The sequence below is a fragment of the Urocitellus parryii genome, chromosome 4 (assembly GCF_045843805.1).
Source record: "Urocitellus parryii isolate mUroPar1 chromosome 4, mUroPar1.hap1, whole genome shotgun sequence".
NCBI classification, from domain to species: Eukaryota; Metazoa; Chordata; class Mammalia; order Rodentia; family Sciuridae; genus Urocitellus; species Urocitellus parryii.
In genome coordinates, this window is record NC_135534.1 from 104689807 (window position 1) to 104710236 (window position 20430).

Sequence of the window (20430 nt, forward strand, 5' to 3'; positions counted from 1 at the left end):
AGGATGACAGAGAGGCAGATGGAACAGAGGCAGGCAGAGCACGGGGTGCAGAGAGGAGCGTGTGACTGAGAGCCCTTTCACCCAAAGTCTCAAACAGTGGCCCCGGGGCCGTGAGGCTCCCGCTGTCTCCAGTTTTCAGCCCTTGGTAAGTCTATACCTGGGTCTCCAACTGGGCTTGGGGGGGGTGCCCCTCAAGAAAGGGGAGACAGCGTCCCTGCCCTTGCTCTGCCTCTTCCTACCTTCACTCTGGGCAGACTTAGTTATGCCCAGGGCATTTCTGTTGGAGCCCAGATGATTCCAGGAGTGGATCCCCCCACAAAACCCCCACCCCACCCCCACCCCCACAAGCCTCCTGTGTGTTGCAATTCCAGACCAAGAGGAATCAGTGCCCACGAGACCCGTGGTCTGAGCCTGAAGAAGAGCTAGGCCTCTGTGGATGGGACTCCGTGTGTGTGACCCTTGTTACTTCTGCGTGGGTGTCCCTTCTGCTCTCAGTCCAGCCTCACCCTAGTGACTTCCCTGCTTTGGAACCTCCTCAGGCCCCCCTTTACCTATATGTACCCCAGCTTCTTGTCCTGAACCCCACGGCCTACTCTGATCTGGCTCAGTCTGCTGCCTGGCTTGCTACACGCTTCTTTACCTTCTATCCCTAGGGTTCCCACGGTGGCATTCCAGGTCACCTGGATGCCCAGCTGTTCCCTGCACAGCCAACTCCTAGTCCTCTTTCACGGTCCAGTTTCTATGTCCTCTTCTGCATACCCCCCACCTCTGCTGCTCTCCCTGGGCTCCTCTAGAGTTTGCTTTTTCTTTCATTTTATTTTCAAATAATCCCCACTTCCCCAGCCCCTGTCCTTTTTAAAAGAAAAAGTTAAAAAGTATGTTTCGTTTTTTTTTTTTTTTTTTTTTTTTGAATAGGTAATATGTGCAGATGGCAAGCTTCAGAGGAGCAGACAGTGAACCAGAGTCGTCCACAACCCTGGCCTCCACGCTCCTCCTACCCCCAGAGGCAGCCACTGTGGTCGCCTCTTTTCCAACAGCAGCCCCAGGCCACATCCTTCTTCCAGGAAGACTGTGGCTCCCGAGGCAGTGTTGACCCACAGTCCTTTCTCCGTGCCTCAAGGAGCAGGGCCCCAGGCTGTTGAACCATCAATGTCTGGGGGAGGAAGAAGGGGAACTGGGGGCACTCAGGAGTAGAGTGGGCCAGCAATCTGATTTTTCTGGATAAAATCTCACATTGTAGAATTTTATAGACGGGAGGAATAAGACAGCTGCCTTGGGACCTTGGAGGGCAGAAAGAGATGAGGTCGCTGAGACCAGAGAGGTGAGGAACCGCCTCAGAATCATGGCAGACCCAAGATCAGAAACCAGGTCGACCCTCACCCCTGCTTGGTACATGGGGTCCAACATGGAATAATTTCACATTCTGAAGGTTGCTTAGGAGTGAAAGGTGAGCACTGCTGACCCTCCTGGTCTCCCTTCCCAAATGGGAAATGGCCTCTGTCCTCAGCTCCTGTCCCTGGATAGGGGTGGGGCCGGGATTCTCTGAGGGCCAAAAGGCTTTCCAGAAGAATGGAGGCTCTCAAGATGGGGTGCCTGGTGGGCAGGAGCCCAGGCTGGGAGTCCGGAGGTCCCGGTGTGAGTTCTGCCCGGGTGGCTGATGCGCCTTGTGACCTTGGACGGGAGCCTTCAATCTCAGAGCTAAGTGTCCTCATCTGCATGGTGGAGGTGATGGCGGGGCCTCCAGATCGCACAGGGGCTTTTGCAGGGAACGATGGCGCAATGTGTGTCCAAGTGCTTCCTGACCATGGGGAGCTGCAGAAGGGCAGGGCAATGACTATCCGGTCCCACCCTCCCTCCCTGCCAGATTCTGCGGCCTCTTCCCCCACCCCCACCCCGGTGGGAATGGTTGGGATAAACAAACCCGGTGCCAGGGAAGAATTACTCAATGTGACACTTAATTGATGCAAAATACACAAATTCCGTGGCACACGGCAGAATTTACAAGCGGAGGGGCCGCCAGGGCGGTGGAGGAAGGGGCGGGGGGAGGGAATTAATCACCGAGGCTCAGGCGTGAAATTAAATTCTGAGGGAAAGAAACCTCTTTCATTACTCTGAAGCAGAAGTAAAACGCTGCGGCGTGTGCACGGCGACAGCCTGGGGGGACAGGGCGCTGGCAGCACCGGTGCAGGGCAGGCAGGACGTGGCCCTGCCTGGAGAAATTACGGTGCGCTGAGGCGGGGCGGGGCTGGGGTCCCAGGTGTGGGGCGGGGTCTGGGACCTCCTGCCGTGGCCGGGGAGCAGGGAACCCAGCCTCTGCATCTGGCTCTGTCCTGTGTGAGCTCAGCCTGGGCTCTCAGTCTCTCTGGTCCCCATTTCCTTCTAGGATGGTAATGCTCATCCCACTGGTTGTCTTGGGGACTCATGGAGTTAGTGCACCTGAAATCAGTGGCAAACTAAAAAGGGCCTAGGTGGATGGAACGGCCATTATCAGGGTGTGTTTTGAAGAGGCTCAGACTATTACAGCTGCATCCTCTAACATGGAAATACAGAAAAATGGCAGCCCCCTACCACCCCCATCACTTTGGGGCGGCCACAGCACAGGACCACCAGGACCAGCACAAGGACCCGAGCTCCTGAGTGCTTCCTATGAGTCTACTCCATGCTAGGCATTCCTCCCGGCTCCCTCTTTCCTTCTCTCCACCTCCCAGTGCAGTGCATTTCACCACTCCCATTTTACAGATGAGGAAGCTGAGGCTGAGACCTTAAGTATTTTGTTAGGTTGCATATGTAGCTACTGGGCAGAGAGGCTGAGGTGGAAACTGTTCTGATACGTAAATGCCCTTTTAACAATACACCGCGTCGTGTCCCCCCAACATACACGAGTGAGCACCGACAGCTGAGTGCAGACAGCTCCTGCCCTGACCATCTCCAGCAAGTGGCCATCAGTCTCATTCCCACCCTTTCCTCCTGGGGGAGTGGATCTGAGGGGTGGGAGCTCCCTGTGGCTCCCTGCCACACTGCCTTGCTCCAGTATCTGTTGCATTCTTGCGGAGACAAGCAGCTTGCAGACAGGCGGCCTTGTCACACCACATCACATCACATCAGGGCCCCACGTCACTGCACGGGGCCCCTCCTCCCTTCCCCTCCGGTCCTTTCCCTTCAGCTTCCTCCTCTTCCTGTCTCCTCTACCTTCCTTTGTCTTTGTGTGTGTCTCCCTTCTGTTGTGCCTTTCCTCTGTCATCCTCTCCCCTCGGGCTTCCAGGGCACCTTCCTATCTCTACTCTGCTTCTCTGATCTGGATTTATGTGTGAGTCCTCCAGGGGTCTGGTGGTCTCTCTCCCTCCTCCTGCCCCCACCTCCCCACAGCTGGTGGTGCATGAGGAGGAGGAGAAGGCTGGGCACATCCTTCAGCTTAACAAATGTTATTTTTTGAGGGACTCTTGATTATTACCCCTAAAGCTGGAGGTCCAACCAGCCGAGTAGAGAAGGAAGGGACTCCATTATCGTGGAGGAGGACAGAGCGGGCCTGCTGGAGGGGGAATTCTCTCTCACATTGTATGAGAAGCATGCAAATGAGATTCAAAACACCATACAAACAAGTTCCAATAAATTGGAGGTGAACTACTCCGATACAAGCGGTTAGGAATTGGGCTGCGGTTTCAAAAATCAAGCCACAATGAAGGTGCCGTGTAGCATAGCCCCGTCTCCTTCCCATACAACAGCCTGGGTTCTGTTGGTATTGATTGACGCCATAAATATTTCCTTGGCACCTACTATGTGCTGGGCATAGGGCCAGGCACTGAAGACACAGGGTTGATCAGAAAGGCTAGCCATTGCCCCCCTGTTCCTGCTTTCCTAGTCTTGTCTCCAAATGACAAAGGAGAGAGTCCTGCAGAGAGCCCTTTGTGATCACAGTTGATCTCACCAAACTGCAGAATGCCAGTGGCAGACAGAATCAGAATGGTCCCCTAGTCTAGCTCCTTTTCCAGAAGCCTGGAGGGGATGATGACCTTGTGGATCTAAACCCCAAAAGCTCACTATTAGTTCATCCTCTTTCCAAAAGCCACTCCAATCTCACCTACTCAAGAGAGGGGTTTTTAGACTATAGGTTGCAAACCACTGGGGAGGTTGTGGAATCCATGTAGTGAGTTGCAACAGGCATTTAGAAAAACCAATATAGGCCGGGCACAGTGGTGCACGCCTGTAATCCCAGCGGCTGGGGAGGCTGAGGCAGGAGGATCACGAGTTCAAAGCCAGCCTCAGCAACTTAGTGAGACCCCTAAGCAACTTAGCATGACCCTGTCTCTAAATAAAATACAAAAAGGGCTGAGGATGTGGCTCAGTGGTTAAGCGCTCCTGGGTTCATTCCCTGGTACTAAAAATAAAAATAAAGCAAAAGCAAAAGCAAAATAGAATAGAATAGGATAGAAAATGCCAGGTTGCATTGCACAGTGATGACAAAAACGTCTGCCTGTGGCTGGCTCTCAGGAAGGTGTGGAGACCACTGTTCCAGAAAGCCTTCTCTGAAGGGCGCAAAATGCCTTCTTTACTCTGCTAGATGTGGGCACCCAACTGGCCCCTTTCAGGGGGACCTGCAGCTGGACAGAATATGAATTCTGGTGGTGGCTCTCCCTGGTTAAATAGCTGGGGCAAGTTGATTGTCTTTCTTTAGATTTGTTTTTCTCATCCGTAAAAATAGGGAGAACAGCATACACATCTCATAGGGCTGTGGGTCCCTAACAGACAACAAATGAGAGACGTCCTGGTGTCCTGGGGAATTCTCTCAGTGTCAGCTTCCATCCCTTCCTCAAAAGCTGCAATCACTCCAGACTTAGGATCCTTTAAAAAATAGGCTGTTTATAAATTAAATTCTGTCTGCTTTCAAATGCTGGGAGGTGGCCTCAAATAAGATACATGTGCACTCCTTGATGAAATAGACTCTTAGAAAACACTTGGAGATATGAGGAAATGCAAAAATGCCTGGAACCTAGACTAATAGTTACTATGTTTGAGTATCAGATTTTATCCATGAGCTTCCTGGCAAGGAAGGCAAAAAGAGGAAAGGGAGGGTGGGTTCATAATCCTTGTGATTAGGTAAATAGAAATATGTCAGCTCTTCAGGATAGCTAAGTGTCCTCTGATGCAGACTCCTAAAGAGAATTTGTCCCCTAGTCCTTACACTCAGAGCACACAAGCCCCAACTGGACCAGGTCTTGCTGGATGGTCTCTGCACCAGTGTTCTTTAATCTCGCTCTCTGAGTGCCCCAGTACACAGGGGACTCCCAGATCTGTGGTAGGGACGTGCGGGGTTCCAGGGATGGGCTGGTGTCCTTCTTCCCTGTCTGCTCTGCTCCACCGCCCTGTGGCTTACCTGTCACGGAGAGGCGGGCCCCGTTGCTCTGCCGCGTCTCCCCGCTGTACTTGTGCTTGGTGATGCAGCGGTAGGTGGACAGGGCGTCCTCTTTTTGCACGTCCGAGATGTACAGCCCGCCGTGGTGAGTAATAAAAAATCTGTTTTCTGGAGACACAACCAGGACAGAGTTGGTTACTCCCTGGCCTGGGCCACTGGCTGACTGGCTGACAGGTGGCCTTCCTTCTCCCAGGCGGGAAGGGAGGTGGTGGTGGTGGGGGGGGGTAGGAAAGCCCAAGGGTGAGGCCAGTACAGCCTCCAAGGCTGGGGCGGGGGCAAGGTGGGGTGCCATTGCTAATAGACGAGAATTTTCCACACACAAACAACATGATAAATAGAAATTATAGTAATTGTTTCCTTAAGTGCAGATGCCTCAGGGTTTGAGGGAAAGAAGTGGGGTTTCAGAGTCAGAGATCCGGGTCCAGATCCAGCTCTTCCTCTTATTAGTGGTGACACCTTGGGAAAGTTACTTAACCTCTTTGAGCCTTGTCTGTCTAATGAGGTGCAAACACTTCGCAGGGTGGAGGTACAGATTAAGAACCAGGTATCTGGCACATAGAAAGGGCTCCCTTGGTGAACTTTAGTCCCCATCTTTCCTATCTCTTTACAAGAGTTTGCAAAGCCTTTTCACATTCGTTTTTTTGGCTGGCTCTTAACCACTGTTTGAGATGTCTCCATTTCCCAGAGGAGGAAACTGAGACTCTCGTTGAAGTGACTGGCCCGGGTCACACGGCAGACGGTGGCCTGGAACTCCATCTTCGGCATTAACCCACATCTAAGGCCTAAATCCTCTTTGCTCAATTGAAGTCATTTATTCACTCCACAAACAATTGTTGAAACTAAGCTCTTGGAGGAGTGGGGCCATGGAGATGATAATTCAGCACACAGTATTCCAACCTCCATTTTGTGCAAGGCAAAGAAAGGGAAGGCTCTCTGCTGTACTTCCCTGTCACCAGTGCAGCCATTACTGTCAGGACTTGGTGGGGAAGTGGGAGGACAGGCAGGAGGCTGCACTAAGAGTGGAGTGGCTTTCTTTGTTCTAGGCCCTAAGGCTTAGGGTTCCTCAAGCAAGCCAAGAGGTGCCACTTCCACTGGGAGGGGCCCCTGGACTCAGGGTGTAAAGCAGCAGGAGAGAATATAATGTTGAACCTGGTTAACATGGGAATTCCTTCCACCTGGGGGCACAGCGACATCCCCTCAGTCAATGATCTGAGCTCTGGTTGTGTCTCACCCTATTAGAAATATTTGGTGGTGTCCCACCTCCAAGCACAAGTTTAAGATTTTGAGCATGTGCAGGTGGGGACCTCACCAGAGGACACTTTCTGACAGTGGAAGCTGTAGAATTTGGAGGTTGAAACGTTTAATGTGCAGACAGTATCTTTGACCAGGTTTCCCAGCCTTCGTTTGAATACCTCTGGGTCTGGGGAACTCACTACCTCCCCCCACAGTCCATTTAGAGTTAATATCTCTGACTTTGGAAGAGTTCTTCCTCAGTCACCGCTGGTGTCCTCAGAGGCGCCACAGGTCCTGCTTCTGTTCCCTGGGACTCTGTGCTCCTGATCTGCTCCTGCCCAAACAGGATGGCCCCTGTAGTGCCCTTTGGTTTTTCTTCAGGCTATGCAGGCTTAGGACTTTATTTTTTAATATTTACTTTATATGGTTTCAAGTAATTTATTTTATATGGTTTCAATTTTGAGCCTTGTCTGTCTAATGAGGTGCAAACACTTTGCAGGGTGGAGGTCCAGATTAAGAACCAGGTGTCAACCTGCTCTCTTGCTTCTGAATAAACTCTGGTTTATCTAGAAGTCTCCTAACTGTCCCCCTCCCTCTTCCCCCTCTTTCTCTCCTCTCTTCTCCCTCCTTCTCTCCTACACATCTCTATACAGCGCTAGACCCACCAGGAGCCAGACACTCTGCCAAGTGTGGGGATCTGACAATCAGACTGCACTGTGGCTGCAGAACTGAGCAGGACTGGGGATCATCAGGGGGAGCGGGGGCTGCCGAGTTCCTGTGCCTTTCTTGCACTCAACTAAAGACCAGTCTTGTCTCTGAAGCTCTGCCCTACCTCTCTCCCTCTCTTCCCCTCAGACAGTGGTTCTGTGGGCCCAAGTCTGGGCCTCAAACCCACAGGGCCCTGCTCAGCTCTATCTGCCGGGGGTCCTCCTCCACCATCTGGCAGGTCTCCAGTCCTCTGGATCGTGGAGTTTGGGGGACCCCTGCCCTGCCCCCTCTAGCACACAGACCATAGCTATGCAGACCCCCACTCAGTCAAGACGGCAGAGGGAGGGAGCTGAGCGCTGCTGCGGCAGTTGGAGAGAAACAGAGGACACAGCGAGCCTGGCTCCCCCACCGGACTCCGTGTGTGCCATTTTGTCTCCATGTTGTGACATCCCAAAGTCAAACGTGGAAGCTCTCCAGTAATTTATTATGTAATTGGGACCAGAATGCAGATCTACTGGAGGGTGTTGCTGCCAATCACAAGTGCCAGGGTAGGGCTGGGGTGGTGGTGGGTGTGGTGGTGGCGGGGTGAGGAAAAACAGGAAAGACAAAAATCAGTGCTAGCAGACCACAGGTGCCCCAGCCCGAGACAGCAGGACAGTGAGGACCCTGAGATCTTGCTCCTCCCAGCACCCCAGGACAAATGGGGCCTTTGGCCCCACTGGGATTTTAAACGGGGAGTAGGGGCTGGGGTGGGGGTGAGGCTGCGGTGATGGTGGTGGGGAGCTGGGGTTTCTATAGCAACAAGCAGCTGCCGCATCTGATGTTTCACATCCTTCATTGTCCTCATTTCCCCCTCCCTTCCCCCCTTCTTGTGCATATTTAATTGCAGTAACGTTTTCAGACACAGTGTTTTGCTCCTCCTGAAACAAAGGCAGGCTGCAGCCAGGGGGATGCACAGCATCGGGGAGAGGGGAAGGAGAAATCAGGGGTATTATGTTAATCCCCTCTGGGGGGGACTTGAGCAACATCAATTCTGCATGTTTGATGAGAATCAGATGATGGGCCCCGCTGGGGAAGGGAAGGAGCAAGAGGCCTGTGGAGTGAGCCCTTACAGTGCAGGGAGGGGAGGGTGCACAGCCAGCCGCCGGGGGGCTTGCAGGGGCCAGGGGTGGACAGCATGCTGGCCTCTAAGGCTGACGCTGGTGAGGTGTCCTGGCTGTTTGGCTGCCCATGCTCTGTACTGCCGTCCTTGGAAGGGGTAGAGCTATTCCATATCCTTGGTACTGCCTCCTGGGAGCAGGCTGGGTCCCACTGAGGAACAAGAGTGTGGAGCCAGCCCCCATTCTGAGGCCACTCGGAAATGCATGGAGGGGAGGATCATTTTTTGGGTGATACCATACCAGGGAGTGAAAGTGGCATTTAGTGGGCAGGGGCTAGGGGCCAGGGGTGCTGGGCATCTTGAGTAACAAAGAACTGTTCTGCCCCAAATGCCAACAGTGGCCCTGTGGGTTTACGCTCGTCAGTCATTTGCCCTTGGCCTTTAAGTCTAGGACACAGAACTCTGTGTAAATGTGGAAGCTGGCTTTGAGGCTGCTTGATTGTCATGTGGTATCATCAGGGAAGTGCCATATATTGTTAGTGAATCTTTACCCTTTTTATATTATTACTTTGGCATGTTTTGCTGTCCTCTTTCCTGGTGATCTGGACCAGGCTTCTACTTTAAAAAAAAAAAAAAAATATATATATATATATATATATATATATATATATATATATTTATTGAGCATCTATTACATGCTAGGCCAAGGACTTTACATGGATTTTCTCATTTAATTCCCACCACCCTTTGAAATGGATAGTATTCAGAAGCATAGAAAGGTCAAATAACCTATCCAATGTCACACAGCCAGAACCTGATAGAGCCTGATCTATTAGTCTACTTCCTATGCTCTTCCCAAAATCTGTGCCAGACTGACCCCCAAGAATAGCACCATCACTCCTAGGGACATGACCATCTGTTTGTGGTTTCTTCTGTCAGTGGGGTCCATCCAATTCAGTTGGGCTGAATTATTGTCTTTGTGGAGAGTACGCAGGTCCTGCACTGGGCTCCATAGAGAAGTCTTAGACAGGGTCTCTGTCCATTCTACAGCTGGAAGACAATGTCTTTACACCATGAAAGGTATAGCCGTCAGAGCTGGGGAGCTGGGGAAGGAGGGGAGGTGGCTGGCTGGAAGCCAGGAAGGGGGTGGTGGGCCTAAGGAGGCGTGAGCTGTCCAGTATGGTAGGGCAGGCCCAGGCTGGGTCTGGGAGATGGGGCTGGAGTCCTGGTTCTACCAATCATGTTGGGTGTACAGTGCGTTGAAAAGTATTCCCCCAAATGAACGTCCACCTGGACTTGTGACTGACCTCACTGGAAATAGGGGCCAACATGGGCTCTAAATTCAACGTAGCTAATGTCCTCTTAAGAGGAGGGAAATGTGGACACGAACACACCCCTGCAGACTGCACCATGTAAAGATGGAGGAGAGATTGGAGAGGTGTGTCCTGTAGCAAGGAAATGCCAAGGATCACCGGCAACCACCAGAAGTAAAAGAGGCAAAGGAGGCTCCTCCCCCAGAGCCTGCAGGGAGCTCAGCTCTGCAGCACTTGGACTTCCGGCCTCAGAACCTGGAGACAATGAGTCTCTGTTGTTTTCAGCCCCCCATCTTGTGGTCATTTGTCTGGCAGCCCCAGGAAACTCATATGGGTTGTCCTTAGGGAAGTTCAATCTCCAGTCCGGTCCTCGGCTTTCCCATCCATAAAGATTAAGTGACTATGTTTGTACGTTAGAATCATCTGAAGAGCTGGGGGTGTGGGCCTGGAAGGTGGTATACTAAAAACCTTTGGGGAGATTGCAGTGTGAGGGCAGAGAACCCCTGGCCAGATACACTTGTCAGGGCCCTTTCCTCTTGAGTCCCACTTCATCCGGAGAATGAAGAAAAGAAGCCAAACTTAAGTCACGTCACAGGGTTGTGGGGAGAGTTAAATGGAACATGCCCAGGACAGCCCCGGCACGCAGTGGATTCAGTCAGTACAAGCCTCTGCTTGTACATCGGGAAGATGGCGGCCTGCTTGGCTGAGGCTGGGGCCTTTGGGCCTTCAGCTCCCCACTGTGGTCAGGATTCTTGCAAATTCTGCCCCTTCCTCTTCAAGGGTGGTTGGCCAGCAGGGAGCCTGAAGGCAAAGAAGCCCCTCCTTGGCGACTCTGAGGCCCTGTGCACAGCACTAAGTGAGTTGGCAGCAGCTTTTCTGTCTTTTTCTAAAAGGTCAGAGAGCTGGGCCTTGGAGACTCCTCGGAGCTGCAGGAACCATGCAGAGATAATTGATAGAAACCTCTGGGCTCCTGGCGGCCCCAGAGCTTCTGGATGGAGAGAGGCCTCCCTGGCCTTCTGCAAAGGTGAGGCGCCCTTGCTGCTGGGCTCTCAGGGAGGTATGAGAGGGGCTTGGTGGGGAGATGATGGCAGGCAGAGAAAGTGCAGGCTGAGATTTTGGGGGAGAGTGTAAAATGGAAGGTCTCAATGCACCTTTGCACCAATAGCAAAGGAAGGGGAATTACTGACCAAAGCAGAGGGTATGCTGCTTTTGCCCCGCTCTCCTCCATCTGTCCTCAACATGCACCCGGGGTGGTGCTTTCAACCCTAAGTCGGGTCAGGTGGTTCCTTTGCTCAACCCCCTTCCATGGCTCCCACTTGACTCGGTGTGAAAGCTGTGGCTGTCACAGCATAAGCACCCAACAGACTCTCCAGGACAAACCAGTGAAGGAAACTTCCTAAAAGTCTGAGGTGGGGCTCACTGAGGAAGACCTGCCACTCAGGAGGCCTGATCCCAGCTTGATGTGACCCAGCTTCTCCAGGAAGCCTTCCCAGTTCTCCCAGTATCTCTCCATCTGGCAGACCTTTCGCCTGCCTGGTCACTGCTTCTACTCTCTCCCATTCGATTTGAATTCATTTATTGAGCATTCGAAATTCAATAAATAAACTAAGCAGTGTGGTGTTTCCTGGAAACATTAAAGTGGAATTTCCGTATCATCTAGCTATTCTATTGGTGGGTGTAGACTCCAAAGAATTGAAGGCAGGGGCTCAAAGAGATATTTATACATCCATGTTCACAGCAATGTTATCCACGGCAGCCAAGAGGTCCTGATGCATGCACAAATAAACAAAGTGTAGTCTGTACGTCCAGTGGAATATGATTCAGCCTTAAAAAGGAGAGAAATTCTGACACGTGCTCTGACATGGCTGAAGCCTGAGGATATTATGCTAAGTGAAATAAGCCAAGCACAAAAAGACAAATATGGTATGATTCTGCTCATTCAAGGTATCAGGAGCGGTCAGAGTTCCCTAAACAAAGCAGAATGGTGGTTTCCAGAGCTGGGAGGAGGGAGAAAGCGGTGTTGATGATGGGCACAGAGTTTCAGTTTTATAAAATGAATATGAACTTAAACACTACTGAATGTAAAATTAATATTAAAAATGGCTAAGATGGTGAATTTTATGTTATGAGTGTCCTATCACAATTGAAGTTTAAAAAGTGAAGACAATCACGTTGAACAAACTGGAATGAGTGTCTTTGTGAGTGAGTCTCCTGTCACCAGGGATATTCAATGCTGAAGAAACTCGGCTGAGACATTGCAGGGGAGTTTAAGTATCGAATGGAAGAAATGCCATGGGCCACCCCTAAGACCGTTTCCCTCCCAGCAATTTATGAACTCAGAGCTTAAAACCTGTCCCTGCTGTCTGTCGGTCCTGCAGATGAGCCCTGCGGTGGCTGGGTCAGATGCCTGTTTTCCTGTGCTCTCTTCCACCCCAGGCCTCCTGGGCTGTGGCTCCTTTTGTTCTTGTCATGCTCCTCCCTGGACTCACGCCCTGCTCCATCTGGGCCTCTGCCTCCTTGGGGAGGCCTTGTCCGAGCACTCTATCCTACTGGACTGGGCGCCACACCCCTACCGCACTCTGTCCCCCGTGTCACTGTCTTAGGAGCACACAGTGCTTCTCCGAGAGAGCAGGGGCCTTTCAGTTGACTCTGTAACCAGCTGCAGGTTGTCTGGGACATAGTGGGTGCTTGTGAGCATGTGCTGAATGATCAAATCCTGGCCACAGAGCAGACCCTCTACATGGGACGGAGGGCCTCCTGTCCCCTGTAACCTCTGCTGCCACACAGCAATGCTTTGGGCTGCAATTCTCCTTTTAGGTCACTTGGATCCTTTCCTTGGTTCCCTGGCTCAGGGGAGTCCAGGCTGGGACATTAAAGCAAGACTGATGGCTTGGAGCCAACAAAGAGAAGCAGGAACTTGGGTCCAGGCAACCTGGGGTGTAAGCCAGGAGAGTGGACCCACGGGAGCTGGCTCTTAGTTTTTTCCTGCTCCCTAACTGGAGACCAGGAAGACTGAGAGCGTGGCACCGGTGCCTGGCGAGGGCCTCAGGCCACGTCCGCCCAAGGCGGAAGGTGCAAGGGCAAGAGCAGAAGCGAGAACGGGCCAGATTTGCTTCTACAACAAGCCCCTCAGAGTAACTAAGCCCCTCCTGCAGTAACGCCGTCAGTCCTCCTCGAGGGCAGTGAGCCTCGTGAGCTAATCACCTCTTCCCAGGCACTGCCTCCAGCTTTGTTGTGTTGGGCAAGGAGTTTCCAACAAACAGACTTTGAGAGACTCGTTCTAACCCGAGCCCAGGGCTCAGGGAAGTCAGGGAGTGGACACGCCTTCCCTGGTGTCTCACCCCTCATCACCCTTGCCTGACCCCGGGGACGCCCCCTTTCTTAGGTGACTGGATGGAGCACCACACTCACTCAGAAGAGAGACTAAGTGCAGAAGTCTGCGGGTTCCAGGGCGGAACCACCTCAGAGGCCAGGACCCACATTCAGGGCCGAGGACACAGTCCAGAAGAGCAGGCCCAGTGAACAGAGAAACCCTAAGATCAAGCCGTTTGGGGTGGTTCTATCTCAAACCCTTAGACGTGAGAGGTTCCATCGCTGGGGCCCTTGAGGAAGAGGCCTGTATCCAGAACCTAGAGCTGGATTCTTGCCCTCCCTGGCCATTTTGGGCACCCCTCATGGGAGTAGTCTGTCTTGGGATTGGAGAGGGATGTGCCTTAGCTGGTGGAGTGTCTTTACTAGTGTCACAAACCCAGCTAGGAAGACACCCCAAGGTGCAGGAATCCTCAGGCACCTGGGTACAGAAATGCCTTATATTCCCTCTCTTAAGCATGAGCACAGGCCTAGATGGTCCCTGTTTCTCCACAGAGGAGAAAATGGTGGCTGAGACTTGCTCGAGCACACATCTAGGGCAGGGAAGGTCAGGTTCACACCTGGGGCTCCTGAACACGACCCACAGCCTGCTGCCGGAGAGTGTGCCTGTGTGGAGGGGCCTTGGCCAGCACTTCCCGTGAGATGGATGCTCTGTCCTTTGTGGGCAGAGGCAGTGTCCCTGATTGCTTGCTTCCTCTGGAAAGGCTTTGCTCTCAAGAGCCGGGGCTGGGCTGGGCAGGGCTGGGCAGAACATGAGATGAGCCCCGTTTCAAAAGACAAGAGAGGACTTGAACGTGAAGGAGACTGGTGCAGAGTGAAGGAGGAGGTCGGGGTCTCAGCAGCCATGTGTTTGGGAGCATCAGAGTGAGGCTCAGAGAGCGAAGGAGCCCTCGGTGACCTGAAGCCCTGTGTTACTGGGAAGGTGTGCACCGCGTGTGGTCGAATGCACTGGTGAAGGAAGAAAGACCTCTTCTTTCTGTTGCTTGTCCGGCTGGCCTGGACATCTGCTGGGTTCACTTGCAGGGGCCCATGGACATTGCAGGGCATGGAAAGGATAGGTTGTGCTCCAGTGGGTACTGTAGGGAGACTGTATGGAGACAGCAATGGGAGTTTTGAGACTGGCCACCTCCTAGCTGTGTGGTTTTAGGAAAATCCCTTAACCTTTCTGGATTCTATTCATGCATCCCCCCAAAAGGTTTTCCCTGCTCACAGGGCTCCTTTGTGATGTCCATGGATATTGAAAGGATATTGTGATGTATACTGCACTGTATGCTTTGTAGGGAGGACTGTTTTAAAGCCATAATACTCAGTGTGTGAAGCTCAGGGGTGTGTCTGATGCCCAGGCTGGACACAGGGACTGCGTGGTGTTGGCTGTTGCTTCTCCACTGCTGAAGACAGGTGCCTTCCTGAGGCAGGAGACTGGAGCTGAGGGAGGGGTTCCCTCCTCCCTGCGAGGAAGGTCCCTGCAGGCCACGGGGGTGGGGAGGTGCATGGAGTAGGAAAGGAGGGAAGGAATCAGAGGGAGTTTTGTACCAACATCAGTCTTTGGCCAGGGTCAGAAAAAATGATCAGTCTTTCTCGGAAAAGAAGAGATTCTTAGCTTGTCACCACCCAAACCTGTTTCTGAGGTGGCCTCAGGATGTCAGGCCCTTCAAGAGCCTCAATTGACCCTTATAAGACGGCCAATTCCAAAAGAGAAATTGCAATCAATACTGGTTAGCAGTTACTCCTCCACCTGATGTAGATTTATAAAAACAATGTGGTCAGCCTACGGCACGGAGTCTGTGGATAGTTCCCGCGACTAAAGAGATCAGTTGCCCCCCATCCCCCAGCCAAAGCTGTTCTCTCCTTCCAAGCTCTTTGCACTGTGGGGCAGGGCGGGTGAGGGTGGTCAACACTTCCTGGCTGGTGGGAGCTGGCCTCTGTCTGGTGGCCCCACCACGCAGCCTGCAGGGAGCTTTCTGCAAGACTCCTTCCTTCTTTTCCTTCCTGTTCCACAAGGGCCCTTGGGGATACTTGCCACCTGGGTTTGAAAACCTCAAGGAAAGCCAAGGTTCATTCTTCTCCTTCTCCTCTGGACTCTGGACTCTCAGGATTGTAAATGCCTCCCCCAACACCCCAGGAGAGTCCGCAGTAGGAACTTGGATTCAAGTCTCAGCTCTGGCCTGGTTGGCTCTAAGTCTTGGATCCTCCGTGTTTGAGCTGAATTTTGTACCCCGCACGCCAAATTCACGTGCAAGCCCTGACCCCCAGTGTAGTGAAGGTAGGTGAGGTCATAGGGGGGATCCTGATCCAATAGGACTGGCGTCCTTATGAGAAGAGGAAGGAACAACAGCCAGAGAAAAGGCCATGTGAGGTCACGTGAGAAGGGGCAGCGGCAAGCCCAGCGACCCCCCCTGTAGCTCCGTGGTCCTGGACTTCCAGCCTCCAGAACTGAAAGAAGGGAGATCGTTTGGGCCTCTGGTCTGTGGATTCTGTTCCGGCAGTCTGGGCAGACCAGTTCACTCCTCACTGGGACAGGCTATTCCCCGAGGACACCTGCAGCACTGACACCCAGGATCAGGCCCTGCTCAGAAGATGTGAGGACGGGGATGGGGAAGAGGGCAGAGGGGAGCAGCTCCTGAGTCCTCCATATGGGTTGAGTTCAGAGATTGGGAGTAAGAAGGGCGGGGTGAGAATGAGCCTGAGTCCCTCCAGTGGGCATCAGGGGCCAGGAGCTAAGGGGAGGTGAGGAGGGAGAGAGGCCCTGCTCAGGGGTGGGGTGTGTAGGCAACCTGTCCTGTGAATGGGTCTTTTAACCCAGGTAGGGCCTCATCTGCCTTCTCCAAGGCTCAGATCTCATCTGTGCTTCATGTTGCACTGGAGGGAAGGGAGGCACAGGATTGTATGCCTATTCTGGGCCTGAGTGTGTCCCAGAGGCCTCCTGTCTCCTGGCCTGTTGCTCTTTCCCTGTGGAAGTGGAATCAGTGGCATGCACGGCTGGAGGTGAAGGTGGGGAACTGACTAGAAGAGGGCTTTAGAACAGGTAGCAGGTTTATCTACCTGCTTTCTGGCACATGAGCTTCCAGGGACTTTGGTAGACATGGTCTCATACAACTCATGAACAAGAGGTCAGGCTGGGCTGGCTTGGCCTGTCAGACCATTGATGGGGGAGCACAAAGTACACCACATGTTCCCAAGAGGTGTCAGGGGAGCAGACCTCTCTTCTTCCTCCTCCACTGCCACCTCTGTGATAAGATGAGTGGTCGAAGAAGGCATGGGTTATGGAGAGCGCTGACATCATCCTACCCTCACGGCTCAGACTCAGACTAATTTCTCCTGCGGGACTAGGGGCTCTCACCACCCTCAAGGTGGGTCAGTGCTGTCCCCTGTTGCATCAAGCTCTCAGGCCAGGCTTAGCTCTAGACGGATCCTGCACTCCATCAGGAAGGCCACCTCCTCCCACCTGGCCAACCGTGGACTTTCAGGAAGGGCTGGCAAGCGTGCTGGGGCTGAGAAGGGTTCCGGTGGCAGCTTCTCCTCTGGAACACTTATGCAGGGGCCGGCATGCTGGAGCTGGGTGCACTGAGCCAAGAAGGGAGAAAACTGGCTTCTAATTTGCTGTGGCTTTTGATAATTCTGGGCCTCAGTTTCCCTAAATGAGGAGTGAGGGGATTGAACCTTTTGCTCTTGTGTGTACCTCCCCAGCCTCGCTCTTTTTGTGATTCTAAGATCTCCCTCCAGTTAGTTGGGCAAAGGTGGGGTCTCCTTCCCTTTAGCCCCATCTCAGCCAGGGGTCCGAGGGGGTGCAGAGCACAGGAGCCAACACTGACCCACCCACTCCCTGGGCCAGAGTCGTCCTCCCTCCTGATATCACAGCCCTCCTGATGGTCAGGACCACTGGGCGCTCACCACTGAGGCCCCCTTTCTGTCCTATCAGAGGGATTATCAAGGTCCACCTCCTTAGCTTTGCCTTTGGGCTATGTAGCAGATGGGTGTACTGGGGGGATGCGGGGGGTTCAGGGAGATCCAGGACATTGACAGCATGGTGGGGCAGAGAGAGCCTGGTTCCAGAATCAGAGGGCTGAGGTTTGAATTGTGTGTCACTTTCTTTCTGGATGATGCTGGGAATGCCATTGAACCTCTCCAAACCCACTTCCTGTTAGAACTAAAAGAGTTAACAATGTCCTCAAACAGTGCCCGGCACCTAACAGACAGTAAGTATTGGGGGGACACATGGATGTATAACTCTGGTAAGTGGCTGGCTCAGAGCTGGGCCTTGGTCTCAGTCTCCAAGTCCAAGCTCTGACAGCCAGTCCCACCATTGCTCACGGTGGGGAACCTGTGGATTTTCTGAAGGGACGTGGCTTGACTCCCCTGGTGCCCTGGAAGGCTGACCACTTTGGGCAATTCATTTCCACAGGATCCTAGCACTGTCTCTGGAGCAGGTCCCAGGAGCCAGGGGTCCTAGGGGCCATGAGGATGGAGGGTCTCAGGAGAGAGAATCGGGAGAAGCTTGGGAGGCGGACGCGCAGTGGCTATTTCCTCTTTCTCCCTGAATCCTTTTCTCTAAATACAGCTCTATCTTTCTCCACCACAGGATTAGCACACATCTCTCATTCTCCTATTGCAACAAGATTTTATTTCTAATTATGCTGTAATAAAACTGGAGCGCTCCCAGGCTTCCTTTCAAATGACTTGTACACACACTGCCGATTGGACCCTCCTCGGCCCCATTGTAATAGCATCTCCCTGACATTCATTAGACATGCATGAGAGGGCCGCTTTAAGAATAGAATTGCATTTAAATGGATTTGCTGAGAGAGGAAGATGAAAAAAAGGGGGGGGGAGAGGTTTGTTGCACAAACTATGAAAACAAGATGCCATAATAACAGGGTGCTGAGATAAGTCTCTTTATTCCCAGTCCTCGTTCGCTGCACATGGCAGAGCCCAGCCAGGGGCGGCAGCCTCCAACTCTCCCCAGAGCCCCCACCCCCGCTTTTATGTTCCCCGCCGGGGGGCTTCATGGCTCCTCGCTCCATGTCAGATGCTCATGGTGTAACAGAAATCACTGTTATTACAATCGGGAAGTCTGCCCTGCTTCCACAGAACCCCAAAGCCAGGCAGCCACAGGGAGGAACCCTCTCGTGTCCTTAGGCCTGGGGAAGAGGAATGGCGATCGCCCACCTGGCTCTCACCTCTAAGGCACACCCCCACCCTTCTGCTCCTTCTCTGAAGGACCACTCTGCACCCTGCACCCCCGTTTGCCACTGGGAATTTAGAATAACTCTTCCATGCTGGGTGGCTCTGGACCAAGGGCTAGCCCAGAAAAGTAGGGGATTCACTGTGACACAGAGCTCAGCTCCCAGGAGCCCTGGCTCCCTGCTCCACCCTCTCTCCCCAGGGTGTACCATGAAGGCCACACCTGTGGCCTTTTATCCAGGGCCTTCATATCTGCTGGGGTCTCATCTAACTCATTGTCCTTGCTGGAGCCAGATCCTCTGAAAGCACCCTGTGGCTTCCTAGGTTTTTTAGGCTAAAGACCTTAGTAGGGCAGCCAAAGCCCACCATCCACCCGCTGCCCCACCTCTGGTCCTCCATTGTACTGGGTTCCCTCTTCCTCTCCAGCTTTAGGATGACTTGGGACACTTCCCACTCCCTCTCCACAGTTCATTCTGACCCACCCCTCAGAGTTCAGCCCACACCCCTTCCTCAAGGAGATCCTCCCCTTGAAGATAATCTGTCTCTGGATGAGGTGGGGACTGAGTCACCAAGGCCTGGCATGTCCCTAGAATGTAACCCCCTGAGGATCCCCACCACTGTGTGGTGCTAGTTCCAGCCTGGTGGTGGAGGCTCCATACAAAGGAACGGTGGCAGCACTGGGCCAGCTACCTGCCATCTTATTTGGTCCCTGGTGAAAGTGTTCTCTTCCCTTCTAATAGGTGAGGAAGCTGAGACTCAGAGAGATTGAAGCAACTTGCCCCAAATGTCAAAGCTGGGGTTGTGAACTCTGAAGCCATGCTTTTGCCAAGTGCTTTTGGTTTACCGCTTCGCCACAGGACTTCCCCTTGATTCCTTCCAATTAGGGTGCCCTCCCCTCCTGCACCACAGCCGGCCACCCAAGGCCTCTCTGGGACTCCAGCTAAGGAAGGCTCCCCTCCTTTTCCACACAGTTAACAGCCCCACTGTTGGGTCACATCCTGGGATGTGGACAGTCAAGGTTCACATTTGGATGGTTTCTTAACCATTCCATGTGGGCCATTTTCAGATTCCCAGATACAGTGCAGGTGCCTTAAAGATACTACGCATCCCTCTTCTGAACCCCATCACACCTGGACAGGCCCGAGAATTCCTAAGGGCTCTGCCGACTCTGATTGGGTCACACTGCAGCGAGAGCACTAGACCAGAGCTGGGAGAGCGAGGTCTCCCAGTTCAGAACTGTGTGACCTGGAGGCCAGGCCTCAGTTTCCTGTTCCCTAAAGTGGGACAGTCTCTCTCTCTCTCTCTCTCTCTCTCTCTCTCACACACACACACACACACACACACACACACACACACACACACGGTTGCTGGGAGGAGCCGCTGTGCTGCTGTGCTGGTGTAGACTCAAGCCTCCCAGGGTCTCATCTCTGTCTCTGCTTCATTTCTTTCATCTGGTGTCTCTGGTGACAATGGCGTGCTTACAGCCAGGGAACGAGAGCTGGCCTTACACAGTGCCTGAGAAGGAGATGTGGCTCAAATGGACATGGTACAGTAACCTTTCAAAGCCATTTGATGTCTGCTGTGTGGCTCCAAAGGCACCAGGGTGGCAGGAGTGACCATGCCCCTGTCCTTCCCGCCCAGAGCCTGCCTGCTTCAGAGGCCTCCGGTGTCCACATGGTGCAAAGAGAAGCTCCATGAGAAGAGGCTGGAGCCTCCAAGGCCAAGAGTGGCTGGTAGGTTTGTGCGCCTCTGCCTCCAGTCCCTGGCCCAGCCTGTGCCTGGTGATCAGTAAAGGTCCAGTGCTTGTTGGTGAGAGAGGTTATGGCTTCCACCAGGCAGGGTGGTTGCTCTGGCCTGTTCAGTTACTACGCATTTGTGGTGGTGCTCAGAATATATTTGTGAGCCCGGTGCAGTGGCACAGGCCTATAATCCCAGTGACTTGGAGGCTGAGGCAGGAGGATTGTGAGTTCAAAGCCAGCCTCAGTGAGACCCTGTCTCTGAATAAAATATAAAATAGGGCTGACGATATGGCTCAGTGGTTGAATGCCGCTGAGTTCAATCCCCAGAACCTGCTTCCCCCCCCAAAAACATATATAAATGGACTGGGGATGTGGCTC

General features: G+C 53.0%; 1 protein-coding gene across 1 annotated transcript in view; it reads right to left on the reverse strand.

Annotated features, from left to right (window-relative positions):
* Positions 1 to 20430, reverse strand: part of Dscaml1 (DS cell adhesion molecule like 1) — a 318732-nt gene that overhangs the window by 82213 nt on the left and 216089 nt on the right. The window contains exon 4 of the mRNA XM_026396351.2: positions 5372 to 5518. Coding sequence (XP_026252136.2) covers positions 5372 to 5518 — 147 coding nt within the window. The remainder of the gene's footprint in view (positions 1 to 5371; positions 5519 to 20430) is intronic.